Source organism: Dama dama, chromosome X, assembly GCF_033118175.1.
Source record: "Dama dama isolate Ldn47 chromosome X, ASM3311817v1, whole genome shotgun sequence".
Classification (NCBI taxonomy): Eukaryota; Metazoa; Chordata; class Mammalia; order Artiodactyla; family Cervidae; genus Dama; species Dama dama.
The window spans coordinates 52,021,065-52,044,914 of record NC_083714.1 but is presented as its reverse complement, the minus strand read 5'-3'; the positions used below and the strand labels follow the sequence as shown (position 1 = coordinate 52,044,914).

General features: G+C 49.4%; 1 protein-coding gene and 1 pseudogene across 1 annotated transcript; one reads left to right on the top strand and one right to left on the bottom strand.

Annotated features, from left to right (window-relative positions):
- Window positions 1-225: 225 nt before the first annotated feature.
- LOC133052643 (olfactory receptor 1L6-like) lies at window positions 226-1,085 on the bottom strand (annotated as a pseudogene).
- A 13,269-nt stretch (window positions 1,086-14,354) lies between these two features.
- Window positions 14,355-15,696, top strand: LOC133052277 (heat shock transcription factor, X-linked member 3-like). Its single transcript, XM_061137082.1, has 2 exons — window positions 14,355-14,837; window positions 15,229-15,696. Exons 1-2 carry the CDS (start codon window positions 14,355-14,357, stop codon window positions 15,694-15,696), a joined length of 951 nt encoding a protein of 316 aa, XP_060993065.1.
- Window positions 15,697-23,850: the final 8,154 nt, after the last annotated feature.

The window sequence follows — 23,850 nt, the reverse complement described above, 5'->3', positions numbered from 1 at the left end:
TTTATTTATATTTGGCTGCACCAGGTCTTAGTTGTGGCATGTGGGATCTAGTTCCCTGACCAGGGATCAAACCTGGGTCCCCTGCTTTGGGAATTCAGAGTCTTGGCCACTGGACCACCAGGGAAGTCCCTGTTTCATAAGTTCATATTGAATGAATGAATGCTGAGGTGTACTTCTAGAAGTTATGCTAATCTGTCTTCCTCATCAGCTCTTTCATAGCCTGTTTCATGTCCTTGTTCCTAAGGCTATAGATAAAAGGGTCACAGTGATCACATGGACCTTTATCACTGAGTAGGTGGACGAGGGGCAGATGTACACAGATATTATAGCTCCATAGAATAGTGCTACATCTGTCAGGTGGGACCCACAGGTGGAGAAAACCTTGTACCTGCCTCTCCCAGAAGGGACTCTCAGAACAGCACAGGTGATATAGACATAAGAGACAGTGATGAAGATGAAGGGAATCATGATCACAAAGGAGCCCTCTGTGAAGGCCAAGAGCTCATTGACAGAGGTGTCAGAGCAGGAGAGCATCAGCAGAGGCTGTATGTCACAGAATAAGTGGTGGATGATGCTGGACCCACAGAAGGAGAGGTGGGCCATGAGGATGGTGTGGGTGAAGGAGAGGAGGTGGGACACCAGCCAGGATGCTGTCATGAGCTGGAAGCAGTGTCTGGGGTTCAAGGTGGTGGTATAACACCATAGGTGACAGATGGCCACGTAGCGGTCCATGGCCATGGCAGCCAGGAGGAAGCTGTCAGTCATGCCAAAGACCACAAAAAATACATCTGGGCTAGACACTGGGCAAAGAGGATGGTCCTTCTCTGAGTCAGCATGTTCACTAACATTTGTGGCACAATGACAGTTGTAAAGCAGATGTCCACCAGGGACAGGTTGGAGAGGAAGAAGTACATGGGGGTGTGGAGGCAGGCATCTCCCCAGATGGCTGCAATGATGACTGAGTTGCCACCCACATTGACCAGGTACATCACCAGGAAGCTGGCAAAGAACCACATCTGCTGTTTTGTGTCACTGGTCAGTCCCAGAAGGAGGAATTCAGTGATGTGGCTCTGGTTTCCCCTCATTGGCCCTTTGAAAATAAAAAATATAAAGGAATATTAGGTATGTGTTGTGGCTTGGAGTCTTCAGTCTGGTAGAGGAGATACTGCATAGCTTATTCCAGCTTGTGCATCCCATGAGGGGAGTCATTCATGTGTACCACCATATATTCTATGATATAACTTCATATGATTGGTTTTGGCACACCTTGATTTCAATTCCAACTTTGCATCTGACTCATCTTGAACAGGGTACTTCAATTCTTGTTCCTTATCCAAAAGATAAAACTTAATACCCATCTTCTTTGAGTAAATGGTAAAAGTAAAAAAAACATGTTCAGAAAAGATCATTTTGCTTGATTTCCCAAGCTGTATCTAAGATATCCTTTTGCTGTGTCTGGCCTCAGTTATTAATCAGCATGCTAATCTTCAGCTGCCTCCTGGCCAGATGATTCTGGTGATGGACACCAAGTTCCATCTGGGTAGAGAACTGTCGAGGGTGAGTGGCAAATTGGAGAAATGTCTCTGGCAGAGGGAGTCTATTTAACTAACATTGAATCTGGTGATTTAGGGAGGTGGGTAGGCATCAAAGAAGAAATAGAGGAACTAAGCAGCAGGTGCTGCTATAGGCAAGAAGCATCCGAAGGGTGGTAGTGTGTGCCATGGAAATGTGAGAATATGCAGCATTCTGGGAAAAAAAAAAACCAGTGATCTTATTAGGAAGGTGCTGAGCCTCAGAAATAGGTCGTTTCTGTCCCCCAAAGGCAAGAACAGGGGAGACTGATTCCAGTCTGGTAGGAATCGATGCCCTAGTCATCTGTCTACCAAGCTGGAACTCAGTCAAAAGAGAACAAGACAAGAACTGATTGGGACATAGAGTTTGAAGCAGCTAGCAGTCATCTAGGTTGATAATGGGACCACTGAGTTACAGACCATGCACTCTCTGTGTCCACCCTTCCTAAGGACAGGATTATCTTCAGAGAAAACAGCACAAAGGAAAGCCTGCAAGTGGTGGTCAAATACTCCCAGAAAAGTGAGGGTAGAGTTAGAGATGCAGATTTTGAGTTAGAGGAAGTCTGCATCCTGTGGGCTTCCCAGGTGTGCTAGTGGTAAGGAACCTGCCTGTCAATGCAGGAGATGTAAGAGGCATGGGTTTGATCCCTGGGTTGGGAAAATCCCCTGGAGGAGGGCATGGCAACCCACTCCAGTATTCTTGCCTGGAGAATCCCCATAGCCAGAGGAGCTTGGCCGGCTACAGTCCATGGGGTCACATAGAGTCAGACACGACTGAGGCAACTTAGCATGCATGCATGGCACATCCTGTATGCCTTGCATCCTCAGAATCTTTCTGATCCTTTTGAAGGGTCAAAAGCAAAGCAAAGCACTAATGGTATGTTTTTGATGCTTAGTGATCTTGGATGAAAGTCACCGCCCTGCTTAGGATAACTCAGACTTTTTATTTCTCCTTTAAATCACTAACAAGTAGGTGCATACAGTAGCATTGTTTTCTGAAGTATTTCCTTCCTCTCTGAGATACTTAATGCTTGGTCCAAATTGAAAGGGACCACTAGGGCATGGACACCACCTGGAGAGGTTTATGATGAAAGCACTACCAAAGCAGGGTTCAAATCTGTTTCACTCCCCATTGTTTTAAGTGACTCGCAAAGGACTTGGCTCATCGTAGCGGCATGTTGAATACTGACTGACAGATTGAACCAGGTACATCACCCCTGATCACCCCTTGCAAGATTGTGGGTTTTACACTAGCAACTTGGAGACTAGTCTCCAGGGATCAGGAGAGTCAATGGGAAAATTTGGTAATTTGGGAATTGGTTCTGGTTCCGATACTTGCTATTTCCCCTGGGAATATTTCTATGTTTTAATCTATTTTCTCACCTGAAAAATGGGGAAAATAAAATATCATCTCTAGAAGTTTATTATTCAGTTCAAATAAGATGGCATATTTGATAGTGGTGAGGTTTTACAACATTATGAATGTACTGAATACCACTAAACTGAACACTTAAAAATGGTTAAAATGGCCATTTTATGCTACGTATATCTTACCATAATAAAAAAGAATATATTGTAAAAGAAAAAAAAGATGGCATATTTGAAAAGTGTTTGAGATCTACACTCAAGTCCCATGGGCAGAAGAGCCTGGTGGGCTATAGTCCATGGGGTTGCAAAGAATCAGGCATGACTGAGTGAAATCTACAAGGTTCTATGCAAATGTTAATTATACTACTATTAATATTTCTTTTTAGTATTTTGTACCAAAGTGGGTACAGCTAAAAAATAGTAGATGCAGTCTAGAGGGAGCCAGGCAGAAGGTAAGGGGGCTAGTGTGTTTAGGGGGAGGAGATTGAAGTGGTCATTGGAAGGGAGGTAAGTGCTAAGCTGGAGGTGAGAAAGGAACAACAGGGTGCATACCTAGAACTAAATTGGTCTTTCCAGGGAAACAAGGTATTAATTAATTGAAAAAATAGAAGCGATAGTCAAAACCATTTTCCTCTCAAAAAACCTCAACCCCAAATGGTTTGAAGGTAAATTATACCAAAATTTCAAGAACATCTCATGATACAATAATCCTGCTCCTATGTGGATATTCCAGAGAAATTCCCATCCAGGCAGATAAAAGCTTATGAATGAAGATGTTCTTGCACACTCATTCACGGTCATGGGGTGCTCGCGTCAATCCGGGTGTCCATCACTGGGATGGCAAATGTGACAGAAGAGTGCTGAGGGGTACAATGCACCTATTTATTTATTTAATTTTATTTTTGGCCAGGCCACGGGGCATGTGGGATCTTAGTTCCTCCATCAGGGATCAAACCCGTGCCCTCTGCCTTGAAAGGCAAAGTCTTAACTACTGTACTACCAAGAAAGTCCCAAATGCAGCTATTTAGAAGCAACTGACTAGAAGTATTGATAGCAATACTGATAGATTTTGAAAACATAATCTGAGTGAAAAAGTAAGACAATAATTGAGATCTATAGCACAAAATGGTTTATATATACATTAAAAATGCAACATCATGATAGTCATTTCATAATGTATATCAAAACATCACATGGTATAGCTTAAAATATTTAAAAATGCAACAAATCAGGAAGTCTGTCTATACACAATGTTTAAAGTTAATGACATTAAGCATGTCACCATGGAGGAGGGCAGGAGGAGTGGGGCGTTGGTATATAAATTCATGTGTGATTGAGGAAGCAAATAAAACAAAAAAAGGGTCCCAGTGTTGGCAATATGAACTGAGGTGTGTGGTTAAGTTAATCTTTTGCATCTGAGCTCTATGAATAAGGAAAAGAATACTGTATCAAGTCTTAACTTGAACTCAGGGGGCTTTTCTTCTACTTTTCAGAGCATGAACCCATCAGGAACACAGATGCTAGGTCATCCAACTGTAGCAGTGCTAGTAAACAGTGTCTGCTGCCTCCTAAATTGTGTCCCTTGATCCTTCACAATCAAAACTGGATTATGTCCATGTCTTGGATTGAAATGGAGTCAAGGGTTCTACTAAGCCTGTCATTACCAGCATCCTCTGTTAGCTGACTTTACTCTTTGCTAGTGATGTTAGTTATGCTTTTCCTTCATGGTATGATTCACTGATTCATAATTCACTCAGCACATTTTCACTGCATGCCAACCAAGGGGCTCAGAAGAACCAAATAGCAACATGTCCCCAGGCTTATTCTCTGGGTGAAATTTTCCCAGTCTCTTCCAAACCTTACCCAGTAGGACTTGGCATCATTCCACCATCTATAGTCACCTTTTGGAACAACTGTTTGGCATGGCTGAAGCTCCCTATGTGATGGCCAAGTGTTTTCTTTTAGACTGTAAACTTCTGGGGGAAATTTGTAAAAATTTAGGTTGTTGATGGAAGTGATCTTAAGAAGTTATCCATTTCATAGATTTCCAAACTGTGCTTTCTTGGGGGACTCAGAGGCCATGCCAAGAGGGGCTGAGAAGCTGAACGGAATTCTGAATGGAAAGGACTCTAGGTCTCTTCCTCTTTTATTGGAGCAATTCTGCTATCTAGTGTTTTACACATTGCATTACTTCAAGAAATATTAGGAAGATGTATTTGAAAACAACATACTCACTTTATGTAGGGAAAACTTGAGGCTCTGAAAGGGAGTGATTTACCCAATACCTCAATCTCCCCTTATTAGCCTTATGGGCCAACATATGGCCCATACTGTTCTGAAGATGCTCAGAGGCTGGGGTGAGGCCATAATATCTGGAGCCTTCCACAGTAGCTCTGGTTTTGGGGACAACCAGGGTCTAGACTGGGCCAACAGAAGCTGGATTCTACCTGACAGCATCAGGGCAGTTACATCTATCCTATCTTAAGTACAGAGCTTCCTTCCTTCGGGTCTTACCCACCAAGAACAAATCGTTCTCGTTTTTATGTAAATGGGGAAGGAGAAACAGAGAAGTATGGAGACCACTGGACCTGGTTTGTAGTCTCAGCCATGCTGAACCTCATATTACGTCCTTGTAAAAAGAGGGTGTTTTGTAAAATGATCTCTCAGCTTCTAATACATCAGGATTTGTAGGATTAAGGCATAGTGATGAGGTTGAATATAATGGCTACTTACTCAGAAAAGGGATGATGACCTTTGGGGTGGCCATTAATGAGTCCAGGCATCTTCTCTTCAGTCTCATTGACCTTGGTGATTAGAGGAGGAAGATGGAGGTAGGGAGCTCAGTAGAGGTCTCATATCAAGTGAGGAAAGAAACTTTCCAGGCTTTATGTGGGAGCTGATGGGAATCACTAGACCCTGAGAATTGTGACTGTGGTTGTCATCTCAGACACCTCTCTCTTTCTCCCTTTAGAGAAGTAATCTCTCAATGTAGCCCCAGGCATCTAGGTCCCAAGTTTGTCTCACTCTTCAGCTACCATCACTGGCCTCTGAAGATTTACTCCAATGATGAGGAAGAGTGGGGACCCAAAAGGAGGTGATTGCCTTCTACATAACCTCACCTCAAGGAGACATGCAGTCATTCCATCTACCACTCCCAGGGAGCTCATTAAGAAGGAAGGCTTGGGAGAAGAGTAAAGACTGTGGAAACTTAGGATTCTGGGGTGATAAGTTTCTTTGAATCTTTGATAATTCATGGCTTCCTATTATTATGATTTTGAAGGGGGTGGAGGTATGTAACTAGAGAAGGCCTGGACCTGGGGCCATCCCTGGGATGGAGGAATGATGTGTGGTACCATGGAAAGGATCTTGAAAGTACAGATTCCTGGGCTCTAGTCAGCCAATTAGTTGTGATTTGAGGCAAATTCTTAGCCTCTCTGAATTTTAGGTTCATTATTTATAACATGGGTTTTTTAGTACCTGTGTACCAGACAGCATTGACTGGAGAAGTACATAAGCTCAAGAATAAGAATATGTTCACATAATAGCAACCATATATTGATCGTAGCATTTTATATGCAGCTCTTCAAGTACAGTACCCTTGTTTTAACGAATGAGGGAAATGAGACTCAATCTCACCAAATAACTTGCCCAGAGTCACATAGTTTGGAAGTACTGCAGCTAAGTTCAAATTCAACGGTGTCTTGCTCCTAAGTTCCACACTTCCTCTGCTTTGTCATGCAGAAAGTACACCTGAGAATGTCTGTGATGACTCCATCTCACTGTTGTGAAGTGATATCTCATTGTAGTTTTGATCTGCATTTCTCTAGTAATTAGTGATGTTGAGTATCTTTTCATGTGTCTGTTGGCCATCTATATGTCTTCTTTGAAGAAAGATCTATTTAGGAATTCTGTCCATTTTTAATTGAGTTTTTTTTTTTTGCTGTTGTTGAGTTGTATGAACTGTTTATACATTTTGGACACTAAACCCTTGTCAATCACATCATTGATATTTTCTCCCAGTCCATAGGTTGTCTTTTTGTTTTGTTTATGGTAACTGGGAAAAAAATGCCAGAGTAACTGGGAGAAAATGCCAAAGATGTGGCTGACAAGGGCTTAATTTCTGTGAGAGGGATTCCCAGGTGGTGCTAGTGGTAAAGAACACACCTGCCAAAGCAGGAGACATAAGAAATGCTGATTCGATCCCTGGGTCAGGAAGATCCCCTGAAGAAGGAAATGGCAACCCACCCCAGTATTCTTGCCTGGAGACTTCCATGGACAGAGGAGCCTGGTGGGCTACAGTCCACAGCATCACAGAGTCAGACACGACTGAAGCCGACTTAGCACATAGCACATTCTGTGAGAAGGCTTTAAGTTTGATTAAGTCTCATTTGTTTATTCTTTTACTTCTACTGCCTTGGGAGACTCACCTAAGATGCACATTTTTTTAGCTTTATTGAGTTATACTTGACAAATACAAACTGTATGTTTTAAGGTGTACTGTTTGATGTTGTCATATGTGTGTACATTGTGAAATGATCACCACAATCAAGCTAATTAACATTCATAACCTCATGTAGTTAGCTTTTGTGTCTGTGTGTGTTTGTATGTATGTGTGTGTGGTGAGAACACTTAAGATCTACCTTCTTTGCAGATTTCAAGTATACAAGACAGTATCATTAACTTTAGTCACCATGCTCTACATTCAGTACAGTTCAGTTCAGTCGCTCAGTCATGTCCGACTCTTTGTGACCCTAGGGACTGCAGCATGCCAGGCTTCCCTGTCCATCACCAACTCCCAGAGCTTACTCAAGCTCCTGTCCATTGAGTCAGTAATGCCATATAACCATATCATCCTCTGTCGTCCCCTTCTCCTCCCACCTTCAATCTTTCCCAGCATCAGGGTCTTTCTAAATGAGTCAGTTCTTTGCATCAGGTGGCCAAAGTATTGGAGTCTCAGCTTCAGCATCAGTCCTTCCAATGATTATTCAGGACTGATTTCCTTTAGGATGGACTGGTTGGATCTCCTTGCAGTCCAAGGGATTCTCAACAGTCTTCTCCAACACCACAGTTCAAAAGCATCAATTTTCCAGCGCTCAGCTTTCTTTATAGTTCAACTCTCACATCCATACATGACCCCTGGAAAAACCATAGCCTTGACTAGATGGCCCTTTGTTGGCAAAGTAATGTCTCTGCTTTTTAATATGCTGTCTAGGTTGGTCATAACTTTTCTTCCAAGGAGCAAGCATATTTTAATTTCATGGCTCCAGTCACCATCTGCAGTGGTTTTGGAGCCCAAAAAATAAAGTCTGCCACTGCTTCCTTTGTTTCCCCATCTATTTGCCATGAAGTGGTGGGACCAGATGCCATGATCTTAGTTTTCTGAATGTTGAGCTTTAAGCCAACTTTTTCACTCTCCTCTTTCACTTTTATCAAGAGGCTCTTTAGGTTCTTTGCTTTCTGCCATAAGTGTGGTGTCATCTGCATATCTGAGATTATTGATATTTCTCCCGACAACCTTGATTCCAGCTTGTGCTTCATCCAGTCCAGCATTTCTCATGATGTACTCTGCATCTAAGTTAAATAAGCAGGGTGACAATATACAGCCTTGATGTACTCTTTTCCCAATTTGGACCCAGTCTGTTGTTCCATGTCCAGTTCTAACTGTTGCTTCAGATTTCTCAGGAGGCAGGTCAGGCGGTCTGGTATTCCCATCTTTTTAAGAATTTTCCACAGTTTGTTGTGATCCACACAGTCAAAGGCTTTTTCTACATTAGGTGTCAATAATTTATTTGCTGACATAACTGAAACTTAGTACTCTTTGGCCAACTTCACATAATTCTTAACAACTAAGACATTATCAGTTGAGGCACATTTAATGTTTATCAGACAAATATTATTTTCTTATAATTTCAGGTTCTGTCTTTCACTAGCACAAATAATATGCATTGAGTACATCCTGAGGTTTTGTGCTGATTGCTTTCTATTCATCATTGCTTTCAGTCTCTACGATAGCCCACTGAGGGATGTACTCTTATTATTTATTTTTTGTGTATTTAGTCCCTATGTCATATCCGACCCTTTTGTGACCCTATAGACTGTAGCCCACCAGGCTCCTCTGTCCATGGGATTTCCCAGGCAAGAAGACTGCAGTGGGTTTCCATATCCTTCTCCAGGGGATCTTCCTGACCCAAGGATCAAACCTGCATCTCCTGCATTGGCAGGTGAATTCTTTACCACTGAGCCATCAGAGACTTACACCTATTTATTTTTGACTTCCACAATAAAAGTTTACTTCTTGTTGATACAAAGTCCAATGTGAATGTGACTTTCATGCGGTCCTTCAGGGTACCAGAATCCCTCCTTGAAGCTCTACCCCCTCTATGTCCTCAGAGTCATCTCTTCAGCTAGTAGTTGGGTTAAGAGAGAGGGTTGCAGGTGAGGAGGCTTGAATGGGTCAGGCTGAAAAGTGATGTGTATCCTTCCCACCCACATTATTTTGACTAGAGCTCAGTTACATGGCCACACTTAACTATAAGAAAAGCTGGGAAATATGGGCTATTTGTGTAGTCAAGAGGAAAAGCTCATGGGTTTTGAGTGTCATTTTATTAAAGCCTGAACATGGAGAGAAACAGAAGTGTAGTGATGTCCAAGTATCTGAGGGAAAGCATTTTAGACAGTGAAAATGGTCAATTCAAAGGTCCTTAGGTGGGAGCAATCCATGTTTGTTTAAGGAACGTCAGAGGTCAGTGTTTCTGCATGGGAGTACATTAGAGAGCAAACAACAGTATGTGAAGGCAGAAAGCTAGGGGCCAGATCATGTAGGAACTGGTGGCTGTGACAAGGCTTTGGCTATTTCTCTGAGTGCAGTAGGAAGCCTTGGGTCATTGCACAGGTTTTAGCAGTGGAAGAGCATGATCTAACTTATATTTTTGCTTCCAAAGTTTTAGGTTGAAAAATTTCAAATTCACATAAAAATGTAGAGACGATAGCAATGAACTCTTATCTATCCTTCACATAGGTCCACAGATCATTAATTTTTTGCCCACATTTGTTTTATCCCTTTCTATAAATTTCTACTATTTATTTTTTGATGAACTATCTGAAAGTAAGTTGAAGACAATATGCCCTTCTCCTTTAAATACTTCATCAGGCATCTTCCACAAAACCCCAGAATAATAATTCTATCAAAGAAAATGAACACAGATTCTACATGACATCCAATCTGTGGCCCAATTTTTTTCAATCTAGTCCCCAATCAAAGTAAATGTGTTGCATTTTACTGTTACATTTCTTTTGTCTCTTTTAATAATGGGAGAACATCCCCTCTACATTTTCTTTCTTTGGTTCGTTCACTTTTTCTGACATTTCAGAGTCCAGGTCAGTTGCCTTGCTGAATGTTTGATATTCTCTATTTGTTTGCACATGATTAGATTTATACTAAATATTTTGATCAGAAAAATAATACAAGAGAGATATTGTGTACCTCTAGCTCCATCGCATCCGTAGTGACAGAGGGTCAGGATCCACTATTGGTCAAGCAAGTACGATTACTTTGTTAAGGTAGTGACCAGCAGATATTTCACTGTAAATGCAAAGTTTCTCTTTTATAATTAGTAAGAAGTCAATGGTGGGTCTTTGAAACTGTTTGACTATCCATTTTTTCCTAACATCTTTCTACCTAATGGTTGTATCTTAGTTTTAAGTTACTTAGCAGCAATATTGATGGGGAGAGATTTAGATAATAATAAAGGTGATCGTAGTGAATTCATGTTAACTGTCCTTTTCGGGTATCAGTCTCAAAAACTAAGTTATCTCTGTTTATTTGGATTTGTCTGGGTTATTTAAGGGCGTAGCAGACAATTAATCTGAGCCTCGTGCCCACTGGCTCATTTATTCCGAAGACTTTTACTGAGCCTCTGCTCCCTGAGAGGCCTTGTTAGCAGTGGGGACACTAAGAGAAGCAGGACACACCCCACTCCTACAGCAATGGTCTAGGAGCCAGAGTCACACGGGGAAGTTGGAGAGACATCCCCTAGTCCCACAGAGCAAGGCAACACAGAGCAGGGCTGTGGGGCTACAGGAGGAACGCCCTGCAGTTTGTGCTTGAGCCAGGGTGGTCTGGGGCTTTGGGAAGCTGTGTTTCTTCTGTGGGATGTGATTGTCATGAGGTTGGGTGGTGGCACCCCTCAGGACTGCATTGTGTCTTGGGGGTGATAGGAACATCTGAAATGGATCATTGCTGTGAGGTGTCCTTTTGCACTTGGATAAAGCCCAGAGAGATCTCTTTCTGGGGCAGAAAGGAAGGAGCCCTGGCTCTTGTCACATTGCTGTTGACCACAGGGGCAAAGGATGTGTTTTCCACCCCATATCTGCTAGGAATCCTGCAGAACTTTGGTCACACTCCCTTGAAGTGATGCCCCTAAAAATCCATAGAACTGCCCTCTCTTTCCTGGTACCGAGGATCCAGAACCTAAGGTGTTATTGAGCTTTAAATGATCTCTTTTTGTAATTGGCCATTAATCAACAACTTGATCTTTGTTGGGGCTGCAATGAAGGAATTTAATGGTTTGGATGGAAGACAGGCTGGGACAGAGGCAAAGAGTGGTTCTTGCTTTTCCTGGAGCAGCTTTTTCCTGCTGGAACACTCCTCAACAACCAAATGTAACAGGCCCTCTAACTGGAAAAGGGGCTGCTGGGGTAGCTAAAAGGATAAAAACCTGCTTGCAATGCGGGAGACCTGGGTTCGAACCCTGGGTCAGGAAGATCGCCTGGAGAAGGGCATGGCAACCCACTCCAGTATTCTTGCCTGGAGAATTGCAAGGACAGAGGACACTGGTGGTCTACACAGTCCATGGAGTCTCAAAGAATTGAACACTACTGAGCTAATAACACTATGGTCCACCTGGAAAAGTTAACTAGTTTTATTTATGAATCATCATGTTTGGCTGATTAGCTATTCCGCATCCTATTGAAGTGCATATTCTCTGACATGGCCTGGACCACAAAGCAATCGGCCACTTCCCACAGTGGAGAGTGGAGGAGTGTCTGCAGGCAACAGTGTGAGAGATTCGTGCCCCACCATCACAGTGCCAACAAAGGCCAGGCCCTGCCAGCTGCACCGTGTCCCTCAGGCGTACCCTGCAGCCCAACACGTGGGGCTCCTCACACCAGATGCAGTGAGGGTGGGGAGCAGCTGGAGGGCCTCTGGGCTGGGGACATCTGAGCGGGAATGCCAAGGGCAGGGGCAGTAGAGAGAGGCTGAGAAGGGCAGGCCTTTGACGTCATGAGGGCTTGTGTGTGCACAATGCATGTGTCCTGAGCCACAGCTGAGAAAACTACTTGGTGCCGCACAAACCCACTGCCAGGGCCCAAATGGTGCCTGGAGGAGGGGGACCAGAAAAGACAGCTTCCTCTGGACCCAGGGGGTGAGGAGGGGCCCGAGGCGGGGGGAGCGGGGGCAAGAAAGGCCATCTAGCCAGGCTGCAACAGACACCACGGTCTTCGGTCCCCTTCAGAGGAGCCACCAGGGTCCCCCAGTGATGATCACAGCCTCTAGGATCGTGTCCCAGTCAGATGAACTGACCTGAAGGAAAGCTTTGTCAACCTGTTTAGCAGCGCAAAGGCAAGGGAGCAAGCACAGGTCGAGGCCTGCAAGCTCCTTTCTGGTCTCCAGTCCTCAGGCTGAAAGGCCCCTGGGCGAGCCTCTTACACACCCTCTTAGCTCTCCCCTTTCAGACACCAGGCAGTGGCCCTCACACTGGGCAAATGACCCTGCTGAGTGGCAGAACTGGGAGAACACTGTCTCTAGGGGGACAGTACCATAAGGTCCTCACACACGGGCCTCTCCAAGGTGCCGGTCTGTTCCGTGATTTTGAAGACAAGTGGCCCACCAAGGTCAGAGAACATGCATCACCAAACCCACTGCCCTGTCGCCCATGTGTGGTGAAAACAGATGTCTCTCACTGGAGTTTTGTCCACTCCCACACCCGGGCTCTCATCCATTTTCAAATACAGGTAGACGGGGGCTTCCTCTGGTCACATCTAGCTCAACAAGTCAGACATGTCTCTGGGAGTGAGTGTCTGTAAAGCACGCCCCTAAAAATGCACCTAACCAGTGCCAACAAAATCATTTGATGTACCTGCCATCTGGGTAAGGGAGAACAGGTTCCCAGTGGTGGTGCAGACAGGGGCAGGGGCGGAGAAGATCAGAGCTGGCCTTGGAAAGGACCAGTGAAATGCTTGTTTTCAACAGGACAGGCTGTACTTTGAGCCCCCACTCAAGTCCTTCAAAGGGCAGGTATCCACGGACACCCAAGTTGGACACGGGAGGCCAGGACCAGGGGTAGCAGAAGCCCAGGCAACCCACTGATGAAGGAAACAGTAATTTTGAGGCAGCCTCCAGGGAGACTGAATTCGAGGCTCTGGGCGGGGGATAAGAAAAGCACACACACAGGTGTTGCCAAAGTGAGGACTCTAGGGTCACGAGAGCAGTCTTTATGGGAAGAAATGGAAACTGAAGACAGCAGCCTGTGATCTGCAGTGGGATAGCATCTGGGGGTGGGCAGAGCTCGGGAGGCTGCAAGCTCAGCAGAGCACCTGGCTGGGCCCTCCTACAGGGCATCCTGGGGAGTCTGTGTCTCAGGTGCTTGGGGAACAGTCAAGTGGAATGTGAGGTCCCTCCACTGTGCTTGAGCGCAGCCCTACTCTGGGGAGAGCTCAGCCTGGGTGGCAGTGGTGGCAGGAAACAGGGCTCTGACTTTGGGGCCATCTGAGTGGGACAGACCAATCGGCAGCACCAGCCAGAAGACAACAAAGCCAGAAGAGGGGCAAGGCCATGGGTGGTGGGGTGGGGAAGTGGGACCACCAACACAGTCTAGGCTAACCAGCATGCTGTGGATCCCATCTTCTGGGAGGGACAGTTGCCAGGGGCCCATCTGACCCCTGGGATCTCTCTCGGTGGTAGCCAAGCCAGGACTTGCCAAGGCCTGGCCCTTAAGCAAAAGCCAGCCATAGGCCTGCCCATTGGTGGGGGGGGCGGGGTGGGGCCAGGGGCACATTTGTCAACCCATCTAGGGCCTGGCCCCCTGAAACAAGGTGCCTGGCAGCAGATGGGAACCTTTGCAAGCACCCTGAAACAAACTTTTCTGTACTTTCAGACAAGAGACCAGCTGGGGATCCCATCTCTGTCCCCAGACCCCCCTCCCCTACACGGGGCCAGGGCTGCCTCTCCACATCACCTCTGTGACATCATGAAACAGTTAAGGAAGCTGGCCACGTAATTGGCTGCCTGGCCCACGACCCAGATTCTAGAATGTCCAGAGAGCATTTATGGGGCACCCGAACCCTGGCCTGAGCCCCTTTTGCCCTGCGCATTCACTGCTGGGATAGAGAATGCTCCTGAGCTAGACTGGCTCCATGGCTAGTCAGAGTTCCCACGAGTCACACACAGCCCTGCTGGCCCCATTAACTTATGGGGAGCCCACAACAGGGGACCCCTGTGATTCCTCCTCAGATCTAATTATTGATTCAGGGGAGGCATTGGAGAAACAGGGTGACCAACCTGAGAGCCCCGATCCAGGCCTCCATGACAATCTGCTCCCACAGGGCCCAAAGCCAGAAATGGCCAACAAGGAAGAGAACAACGCCGTCCTCGGACTGTCCTTCCCCAGGAAGCTCTGGAGGATCGTGGAGGATGCGGCCTTCACCTCTGTGCGCTGGAATGATGAGGGAGACATGGTGGTCATCGAGGCAGATCTCTTCCAGACAGAGGTCCTCCAGCGCAGAGGTGCGGACCAGATCTTCGAGACAGAAAGCATCAAGGGCTTCATCCGTGAACTGAACCTGTACGGTTTCAGTAAAATCCGCCCTTCGTGTCACTCTGCAGGGAAGAAGATGATGGTAATGTAGAGAGTCCTTCTGGGGAGGCTAGACTTCTGGGGAGTGCTGGACGGGTTTCATTTCCCAGGGGAATGCTGTTCTCATGAGAGGGTGGTTAAGGAAAGAGGAGAACACAAGGTCTGTCTTGTTCTACCACCCCCCCTTAGACAGGATCCACAGGGGTGACTCCAGACCCTGAGGGGCCACTGAATGTCAGGGACTGCCAGGAACACCTCAAGTGAGGATGGCCCCAGGGGAGCTCTGGGGAGCAACATGCTAAGGCCTCATAACCTGCCAGAATGAAGAGACTTTGTCTCTATACATAGGCATAGCCAGGATGGTCATGGAGAAGAGGGCGGCGAGGAAGGCTTCTTCTCCCCCTTGCTGTCTAAAGTGATTCATTTTCTTTCAGATCTATCGCAACTCCAATTTTCAGAGGGACAAACCTCTCCTCCTGCAGAACATCCCAAAGAGAAAGAAGCGAGTGATGGCGACCAGACACTCTCCTCAACTCCATCACAACCAGCGCACCCAAGAGGTGGGCAAGAAAGTCCAGAAGGGAACCCCACCTGCTCGCAGAACCCCCAGGCGACGATCATCTGGGCTCTTTCGCATTTGCTCTATGTGCAGTGTAGCCGGGCAGGCCAGGGTAAAGCATCTCCGCAGCAAGCAGGGTGGCCCCAGTGGAAAGGGCACGTCCAACAGTGCCATGTCTGTACCCCCAGCTACTTCTGGGAGGAAGAGTACTGGGCAAATGTCCGAGAGCCCCCCAGAGTACCCAGATTATGATTCAGTGATGGCTCTGTACAACACCTGTTACTCCATGCTGATGGCAGCCCTTGCCGGCAGAGCCCCAAACGAGGCCCCTGAGGCAGAGTAGGAGCAGGGAGAGCTCTCAGAGGTCCTCTGTGAGCAGGTCAAGGACAAGCCCCATCCCTGACCTCTCAGGTTCCTGGGGACACTCCAAAGTACTCTCTTGTAATCAGAAATCGGTTTTTGGCTCTAATAAAGAGGTGCAAAACTACACATGAGTAAATAAAGAATTGAATGTGAATGACTAGCCTGTGTTCTTTCTGTCTGTTCACACTATTCAAACGGCACAGGGTGAGCCAGATGAGGCTGGAAGCCCACGCCCCATGCAGGCTTCAGTCTGGTCCACGTGGTCCCTTTACAACGGAAGTAGCACCATTTCACACGCTCGGCCAAGGGTTTGGCTCACTAGCCGAGTGCTGAGGCCAGCCCAGGATGGGCTGGTCACTGGGCCTTGCCTGCTGCTCAGCAGATGGCCCAGCTGGGTTCCTGACCTTGGGGGTGTCACCTTCCATGAGTCATGCACCCTGAAGCAGAAGGGACTCCTCCTGGGTCCCCAAAGATGCCACAATTTCTGCTCAGCAGCTGAGCATCTCCAGCTGTTGATCCAGGGGCCTCCCCCCAAGAAGCTGACCAGAAAGCAGGGTCACCCCACCCTCCAAGGGCCTTGCAAACACATGACCCCAAACCCAAAGACAAGTACAAGCTTTCCACAAGGTGAACACCAGCCCTTGTCGCTCTGCCCTCACAGGTATATTTAGGAGCCTGTCTTTGGACGTGAGACAGCCAGGCACCGCATCCAACACACATGCTTTGTGAGCCAAGGGACACATTAGAAAAGGGCAAGAGTCACCTGCAAGGAAAAACTGCAGCCTGTTTCTGGGCCTGCGGGCAACTCTGCCTTCCGACACTCAGCCAAGCCCCCAGCCTTCCCCATCACCCTCTGGTCACTGTTCCAACATCGGGGAGTTTGGACCAGAACAGAGAGGGAAAAACACTAAGCGGTTTCCTAACAACACATTTCTCTCAACCACCCAGACACAGCAGGGCCAAAACGAGTGGCGATGCCCTCTTATTGTGAAGGTCAAAGTCCTGGAGACTCATGCTGAGTTCTGAGCAGCACCGCATGAGGAGTGTCCCAGACCCCCAACCTGCACCAAGTTGGCAGCACACCCAAGAATGGGGCCAATTCAGACGGAACTAGACGGACACGTCCAGGGTGCAGCGGTGACTGGACAGTGTCACCATGTGCAGGTCTCTTGGTCACCTTCCTCTCAAGAGCCCAACCTGAACAGGTCTTCTGCCCAAAGGGGATCAAGTGCTCGGCGATGTCCACCTGGAAGATGTCCTTCCTGCCCCTCCCAGGGACGGGCTGCAGCAGCCGGTGGGGCTTGGCAAGCACAGTCAGGTACTTCTGGAGAAGGCTGGGTAGCAGGGCTTGATCCTCCAGCTCCTCTACCACATTGGGTCTAGGTTTTCTGGGCACAGCAAGGTGTCCCCAATTTCCATGAGACCTATGTGCAAAGACAGGACACAGAAGGAGAACAAGGTGATTCAAAGTCATGCCTGCTGGAGACTAAGACCATATCACGGAGGAAGCCCGAGGTGAACTGGGTCTTCTGGATGAGCATTTTCAGATGGGTTCACCTTGGTGAAGGGAATTCGGTGCGAATCCAAGCCAATGAGGGAGCGAAATGAAAGGGAGAGGCCTGGTGCTCCACAAACCCACCAGGCCACGGGCAGCTCTCAGTCTGACCACTGCAGGCCACAGGGACAGAGCAGGAGGGCTCTGGTGGGAACCAGCAGACATCAGGTCCCCAAGGGATTTACCAGCAGAGAAGTGCTGCTTTGGGGCCTTACCCCTGGGGAGTCAGGGGGCTTGCTCAGGCCTGGCTGCTGGCAGTGTGGGTATCAAACCCAGGCCGGTTGTTTTACTGACTGTCATGGTCTCTGTCGGGCACACAGACACACGTGGGGACACACACACACACAGAGACACACACAAAGTGCCATGTGCAGACCTGGATCCGCCTCTGCTCAGAGCACAAATGGGGACTGAGGCCAGGGAGGTGGTCAGGCACCTCATGCCATTGTCTCCCAGCCAAGGGACCCTCACTGTCCCTCTGAAGAAATCTCAGCCCTTCCCCCACCAACTGATTCAACAGAAAACAAACGAACACAAACAAACGATCCTTTGGGAAAGCAAGCTGAGATCCAGGGCAGCACCGGGGGGCATGCAGGCAGCGTGGGGCAGGGCCTCACTTGCCCGCGATCACTCTAAGGCCGAACTTGTCCCTGTCCTGCAGCAAGGCCTGGATCTGGGCGGGGCTAATCCCCAGCCTCTGCTCCAGCAGGTCCTTTCAGGCCACATCCACCCAGTCCTTGTGTGAGTGTGGATGGCCTGGGTACAGTGCCAGTGGTCACATAGCATAGGCTGCCAGACAGTATTTATTATGCACCCCAACTCTGGTCTGAGACCCTTCTGCCCTGAGTGTTCACTGCCTGGGTAGAGAGTGCTCCTGAGCTAGACTGGCTCCATGGCTAGTCAGAGTTCCCACGAGGCACAGACAGCTCCGCTGGCCCCATCAGCTGATGGGGAGCCCACAGCAGGGCACCACCCTGATGTCTCTCCGGATCCAAACATGGATTCAGGGGAGGCTTTGGAGAAGCAATGAGACCAACCCAAGAGCCCATATCTGCGCTCCCAAGATAGCCCACCCCCGCAGGGCCTGAACCCAGAAACAGCCAACGATGAAGAGAACAATGACGTCCTTTGGCTGTCCTTCCCCAGGAAGCTCTGGATGATCATGGAGGATGCAGCCTTCACCTCTGTGCACTGGAATGATGAGGGAGACATGGTGGTCATCAAGGCTGATCTCTTCCAGACAGAAGTCCTCCAGCACAGAGGCACGGACAGGATCTTCAAGACAGAAAGCATCAAGACTTGCATCTGCAAACTAAACTTGTATGGGTTCAGTAAAATCCGCCCTTCGGGTCGCTCTTTAGGGAAGAAGAGGATGATGGTAACTCAGAAAGCCCTTCCGGGGAGACTAGACTTAACGAGCCGAGTGCTGGACAGGTTTCATTTCTTGGGAGAATTTTTTCTTGTGAGAGGGTGGTTAAGGAAAGAGGAGAAAGCAGGGCCAGTCATGTTCGACAAAGCCCCTTAGACAGGATCCACAGGGGTGACTCCAGACCCTGAGAGGCCACTTTATGTCAGGGAGGGCCAGTAACATAAGTGAGGCTGGCCCTGGGGGAGCTCTAGGGAGCACACTCACTAGGGGCTCATAACCTGCCAGGAATGAAGAGACCTTGTCTCCATAGTTAGGCAAGGCCTGGGCGGTGGTGGGGAGGAGGGCGGTGAGGAACGGCTATTCCTCCCAATGATGGCTAAAGTGATTAATTCCCTTTCAGATCTATCACAACTCCAACTTTCAGAGACAAACCTCTTCTCCTACAGAACATCTGGAGGAAAGGCGACCCCAGAACAACTGTTCAGCCCATCACTGGCGCAACAATAACCCCAAAGAGAAAGAAGCATGCGGTGGCGACCAGATGTTCTCCTCAATTCCATCACAACGAGTCTACCCAAGAGGCTGACAAGAAGGCCCAGAAGAGAACACCAACTGTTCATGGAATCCCTGGCTCATTTGTATTTTGTGGCCTTTGGTTTATGGGCAGTGTAGCCATGGAGGCCAGGGCAAGCCATCTCCCCAGCGAGCAGGGCAGCCCCAGTGGAGAAGGTTCATCCAGCAATGTCACTTCTGTACCTCTGGCTACTGCTGGAAGGGATGGCGCAGGGGAACTGCCTGAGATTCCCCCCAGAGTACCCAGGTTATGTTTCACTGATGATTATGTACAACACCTATTTTTCGATTGTTATGGCGGCCGTTTCAGTTGTGGCCCCAAACAAGGCCTCTGAGGCAGAGGAGGAGAAGGAGTCCTCAGATTACAAGTGTGCCCTTTGTGAGCAGTTCAAGGACAACCCCAATCCCTGAGCTGCCAGGGCCCCAGGGACACTCAAAAGCACTCTCTTGTAATCAAAAATCTATTTCTGGCTCTAATAAAGTACAGCAGAACTCCACAGGAGTAAATAATCAAAAGAACTGTGAATCTGTGTTCTATCTGTTCATGCTATTCACAGATGGCACTGGGTGAGCCAGATGAGGCTGGAAGCCCATGCCCCAGGAAGGCCTCAGTCCAGTCCCTACAGTCCCTTTTCATCTGAAGCAGCAGCATTCACACCCTCGGCCAAGAGTGTGGCTCCCGAGCCGAGCACTGAGGCCAGCCCAGGATGGGCTGGTCCCTGGGCCTTGCGTGCTGCACAGCAGAAGACCCAGTCCAGCTCCTGACCATGGGGGTGTCACCTTCCATAAGTCATGCACTCTGAAGCAGAAGGGGCTTCTCCTGGGTCCCCTGATGATGCCACAAGTTTCTGATCAGCTGCTGAGCATCTCCAGCTCCCAATCCAGGGGCCTCCCCAAAAGGCCCACCAGAAAGCAGGGTCACCCTACCCACCAAGGGCCTTGCAAACACATGACCCCAAACCCAAACACAAGTACAAGGTTTCCACAAGGTGAACACTAGCCCTTGTTGCTCTCTGCCCTCACAGCTGTATTTAGGAGCCTGTGTTTGGACCAGGAGCAGCCAGACACCATGACCAACACACACTTTGTGAGCCAAGGGACACTTTAGAGCAGGACAAGGGTCACCTGCAAGGACACACTGCGGCCTGTTTCTGGGCCTGTGCCTGCCGGAGGCCTCGCCGGCTGCTCAAGCTCAGCCCTGCCCTCGGCCTCCCCCAACACCCTCTGGACACTGCTCCAACTTCAGGGAGTTTGGACCAGAACACAGAGAGAAAACCACTAACCGGTTTCCTAACAACACATTTCTCTCAACCACCCAGACCCAGCTGGGCCAAAAGGAGTGACGATGCCATCTTTTTGTAAAGGTCAAAGTCCTGGGGAGTCTCGCTGAGCCCAGAGCAGCACCGCACGAGGGGAGTCCTGGCCCCTGGCCCTGCACCAAATGGGCAATGCACCCCAGGGCAGGGCCGATTCAGACCAATCCAGATGGGCACATCCAGGGCGTGATGGCGACTAGACAGTGTCACCATGAGCTGGTCTCTCGGTCACCTTTCACTTGGGAGCCCAGTCTGGACAAGCCTCCTGCCCAAAGGGGACCAGGTGCTTGGGGATGTCCACCTGGAAGATGTCCTTCCCAGCCCTCCCTGGGATGGGCTGCAGCAGCCAGTGGGAGGTGGCAAGTGCAGTCAGGTACTTCCGTCGCAGGTCAGGCAGCACACCTTGATTCTCCTGCTCCTCCACCTCAGCGGGACCTAAGTTTTCTAGGCACAGCAATGTCCATGAGACCTGTGTGCAAGACAGGACACAGAAGGAGAACAACTTGATTCAAAGTCACGCCTACTAGAGACTAAGACCATATCTCGGAAGTGAACCCGGGTGAACTTGATCCTCTGGCTGAGCCTTTCAGACAGGCTCACCTCGGCAAGGGGAATTCAGGGAGAGGCCAAGCAAAGGAAGGAACGAAATGAAAGGGAGAAGCCTGTGCTCCATGAACTCACCAGGACATGGGCAGCTCTTAGTCTGCCCACTGCAGGCCACAGGGACAGACCAGGAGGGCCCCAGCAGGGAGCCTGCGGACATCAGGTCCCCAAGTGATTCATCAGCAGAAAGCTGTTGCTGTGGGGCCTCACCCCTGGGGAGTCAGGGGACTTGCTCAGGCCCTACTGCAGGCAGTGGGGGTGGGGAACCCAGGCTGGATGCTGTGCTGCCTCTCATGGTGTCTGCTGGGCACACACATAGACATGTGGAGACACACACACACAGCCAAGTGTCACGTGCAGACCTGGACATGCCTCTACCTCTCAGAGCACAAACAGGGACTGAGGCCCACTGTGGTGGTCAGGGACCTTGGGCCGCTGTTTCCCAGCCCAGGGACCCTCATTGCCCCTCTGAAGAAACCTCAACCCCACCTGGTCCTTCACCAACTGGTTCAATAGAAAACAAAGGAGCACAGCCCTGGCTGAGATCCAGGGCAACACCAGGGGCCGTGCAGGCAGTGTGGGGCAGGGCGTCACTTGCCACGATCACTCCGTGGCCAAACTTGTCCCCGCCCTGCAGCAAGGCCTGGATCTGGGCAGGGCTCATTCCCCAGCCTCTGCTCCAGCAGCTCCCACTAGGCTGCATCCTCCCAGTCTGGTGCCCGATGTGGACTGCCAGGGTACAATGCCAGGTCTGCATAGCACAGGTCACCACCGCCTCTACAAGGTCTTGACACTGTTTAAGATGAAATTGGCGTAAGGCTGTAGGAAGGTCAGACAGCCAAACTTCATCTCCCAGGGCCTCATGTGGCTGCGTAAATACAGAACCTCAAAGGCCAGGAACCTGACACAGTGGCCTCCAAGCTCACAGCCCTGAACCGGACCTCAGCCCCACATGTCCGAGCGTCCTCCAAGCCTGCTGACACAGAGGGGAGGTTCACAGAGGGCTGGCTCCTTCCATCCATCTCTACGTGGTCTGCTGACAGGGGGTGGTGATCCAGAGGACCCGTCCATCACATGCAGTCTGTGGGGAGGTCAGGAAGGAGGGCTGGACAGCAGGAGAGAGGCACGAGGTGAGTTCCAAGACAGAGGGACTTGAAACCCTGGGAGCACTGAGGAGTGAGGGTGGGTTCCCTGGCTTCACAGCCCAGTGGCCTGGCTTTGGGCCTCTCTCAGCAGAGACACACACAGTCCTGGGCTTGGCTTCCTCCACCCCTGGCCCCAACCCCACCCCCCTCAGCTCCCCGGCCCCATCCCTGCCCATGCTCTGCAGATCCCCCATCTCAGCCCAGGGCTGCTGAGCACAGATCCATGCTAACCAGTCTGGCCTCGACCCAGGGCCACTCTGGACTTCAGACAGCCCTCTCACGTGTCTTCCCCACGCCTTTGAGAGCAACCTTCCTCCCAGCCCTTCCTGTACCATGGCCTCCACTGTCAGCAGATGCCCTGGCCCCTGTCCAGAGCCTGGACAAAGAATGAAGGAGAGCAGGATCTACTGGGACGGGTGCCCTCCGTGTCCTCACCAGGGCCTGGGACGTCAGGGATCACAGAATTCAAACCTCAAATAACCCACTAGGTTACTGTCACCTCATTCATGTGTCTGTTTTCACCCTTACACGGTGTCTGTTTACACCTCTCAAAGGGTCGGGGGTCCCACAAGTTACTGACACTTCCCTCCTGATAGAAGGGAAGGGAAAACTCATTCTGCCAGTACAACCACTTGACATGACCACACACTCACTGACTGAAGAATCATGCAGAAGGAGGCTCGGGGAACAGGGCACACACTCGAGGTGCTGACACACACTAGCAAATGGTCTTCTGCAAAGGCTCCCCCTTGTCCACTCCCCCAACCACAAGCAAGGGTGGCCCCAAGCATCATCATTTGGCTGAACCATTGCCCATCTGCTGGGTGACAAAGGGTCATTTTCTTCACTGGGTCTGGGTTAATTACCAGGGAGCCTGGTTAACCCCTGGGGCATGGCCATTGCTGTCTTCTACTGAGGTAATTGACTGGATCCCAGGTTCGCCCAGTTTCCGCCATTCAGTGTCTCAGCCAACCCAACCCCTTCCTCCTGGGTGCCACTGAATCTCAACTGTGTGGGTGGGATGCCTGAGCAAGAAGGGGCTGCAAGCGCTCCTACCTCTCAAAGCACAGGGTGCCTGCTTAGTGGCCAGAAGAGAAAACTCTCTTTCGCCTGCTTGTCTGGACGTCTTCACCTGAATGAGGACCAGAGCAACAGGGAGAAAATCACCTGTGACAAGACAGCAGTGTTGGACACCAAGCCACCACAGGGGCTTGGCAGGGGCCTTAGACCATGGAGACCCAGGAGGGCCCAACCGATGAGAAACACACATGCAGGTTCCCTCAGGGTGGGTTCTGCTCATCACAGCAGCTGGCCTGTCCTTACACGGCTGGGACAGGGACCCCACGATGCCTTAGCCCAGGACACAGAAACCCATCCCCCAGGAGTGATGGTGATTTACAGCCCAGGAGATTCTGCAAGGAACAAGAAAAAAGGACTCCTCCCCTCACACTGCCACTCTTAAAGGATCCAAGAACCACCACAGTCAGTCGGCCATCCTCCATGAACTCGTGATTAGGCCCCACCAGGAGGGGAACCGTGGACAAGCAGCTGAGCCCTGGAGGGTCAGGCCTGG

Excerpts from the sequence above, each read along its gene's own strand:
- LOC133052277 (XM_061137082.1), top strand. The coding sequence starts at position 14,355 with ATGGCTAGTCAGAGTTCCCACGAGTCACACACAGCCCTGCTGGCCCCA. Across the intron at positions 14,838-15,228 it reads CTGCAGGGAAGAAGATGATG|ATCTATCGCAACTCCAATTT; the intron begins GTAATGTAGAGA and ends ATTTTCTTTCAG.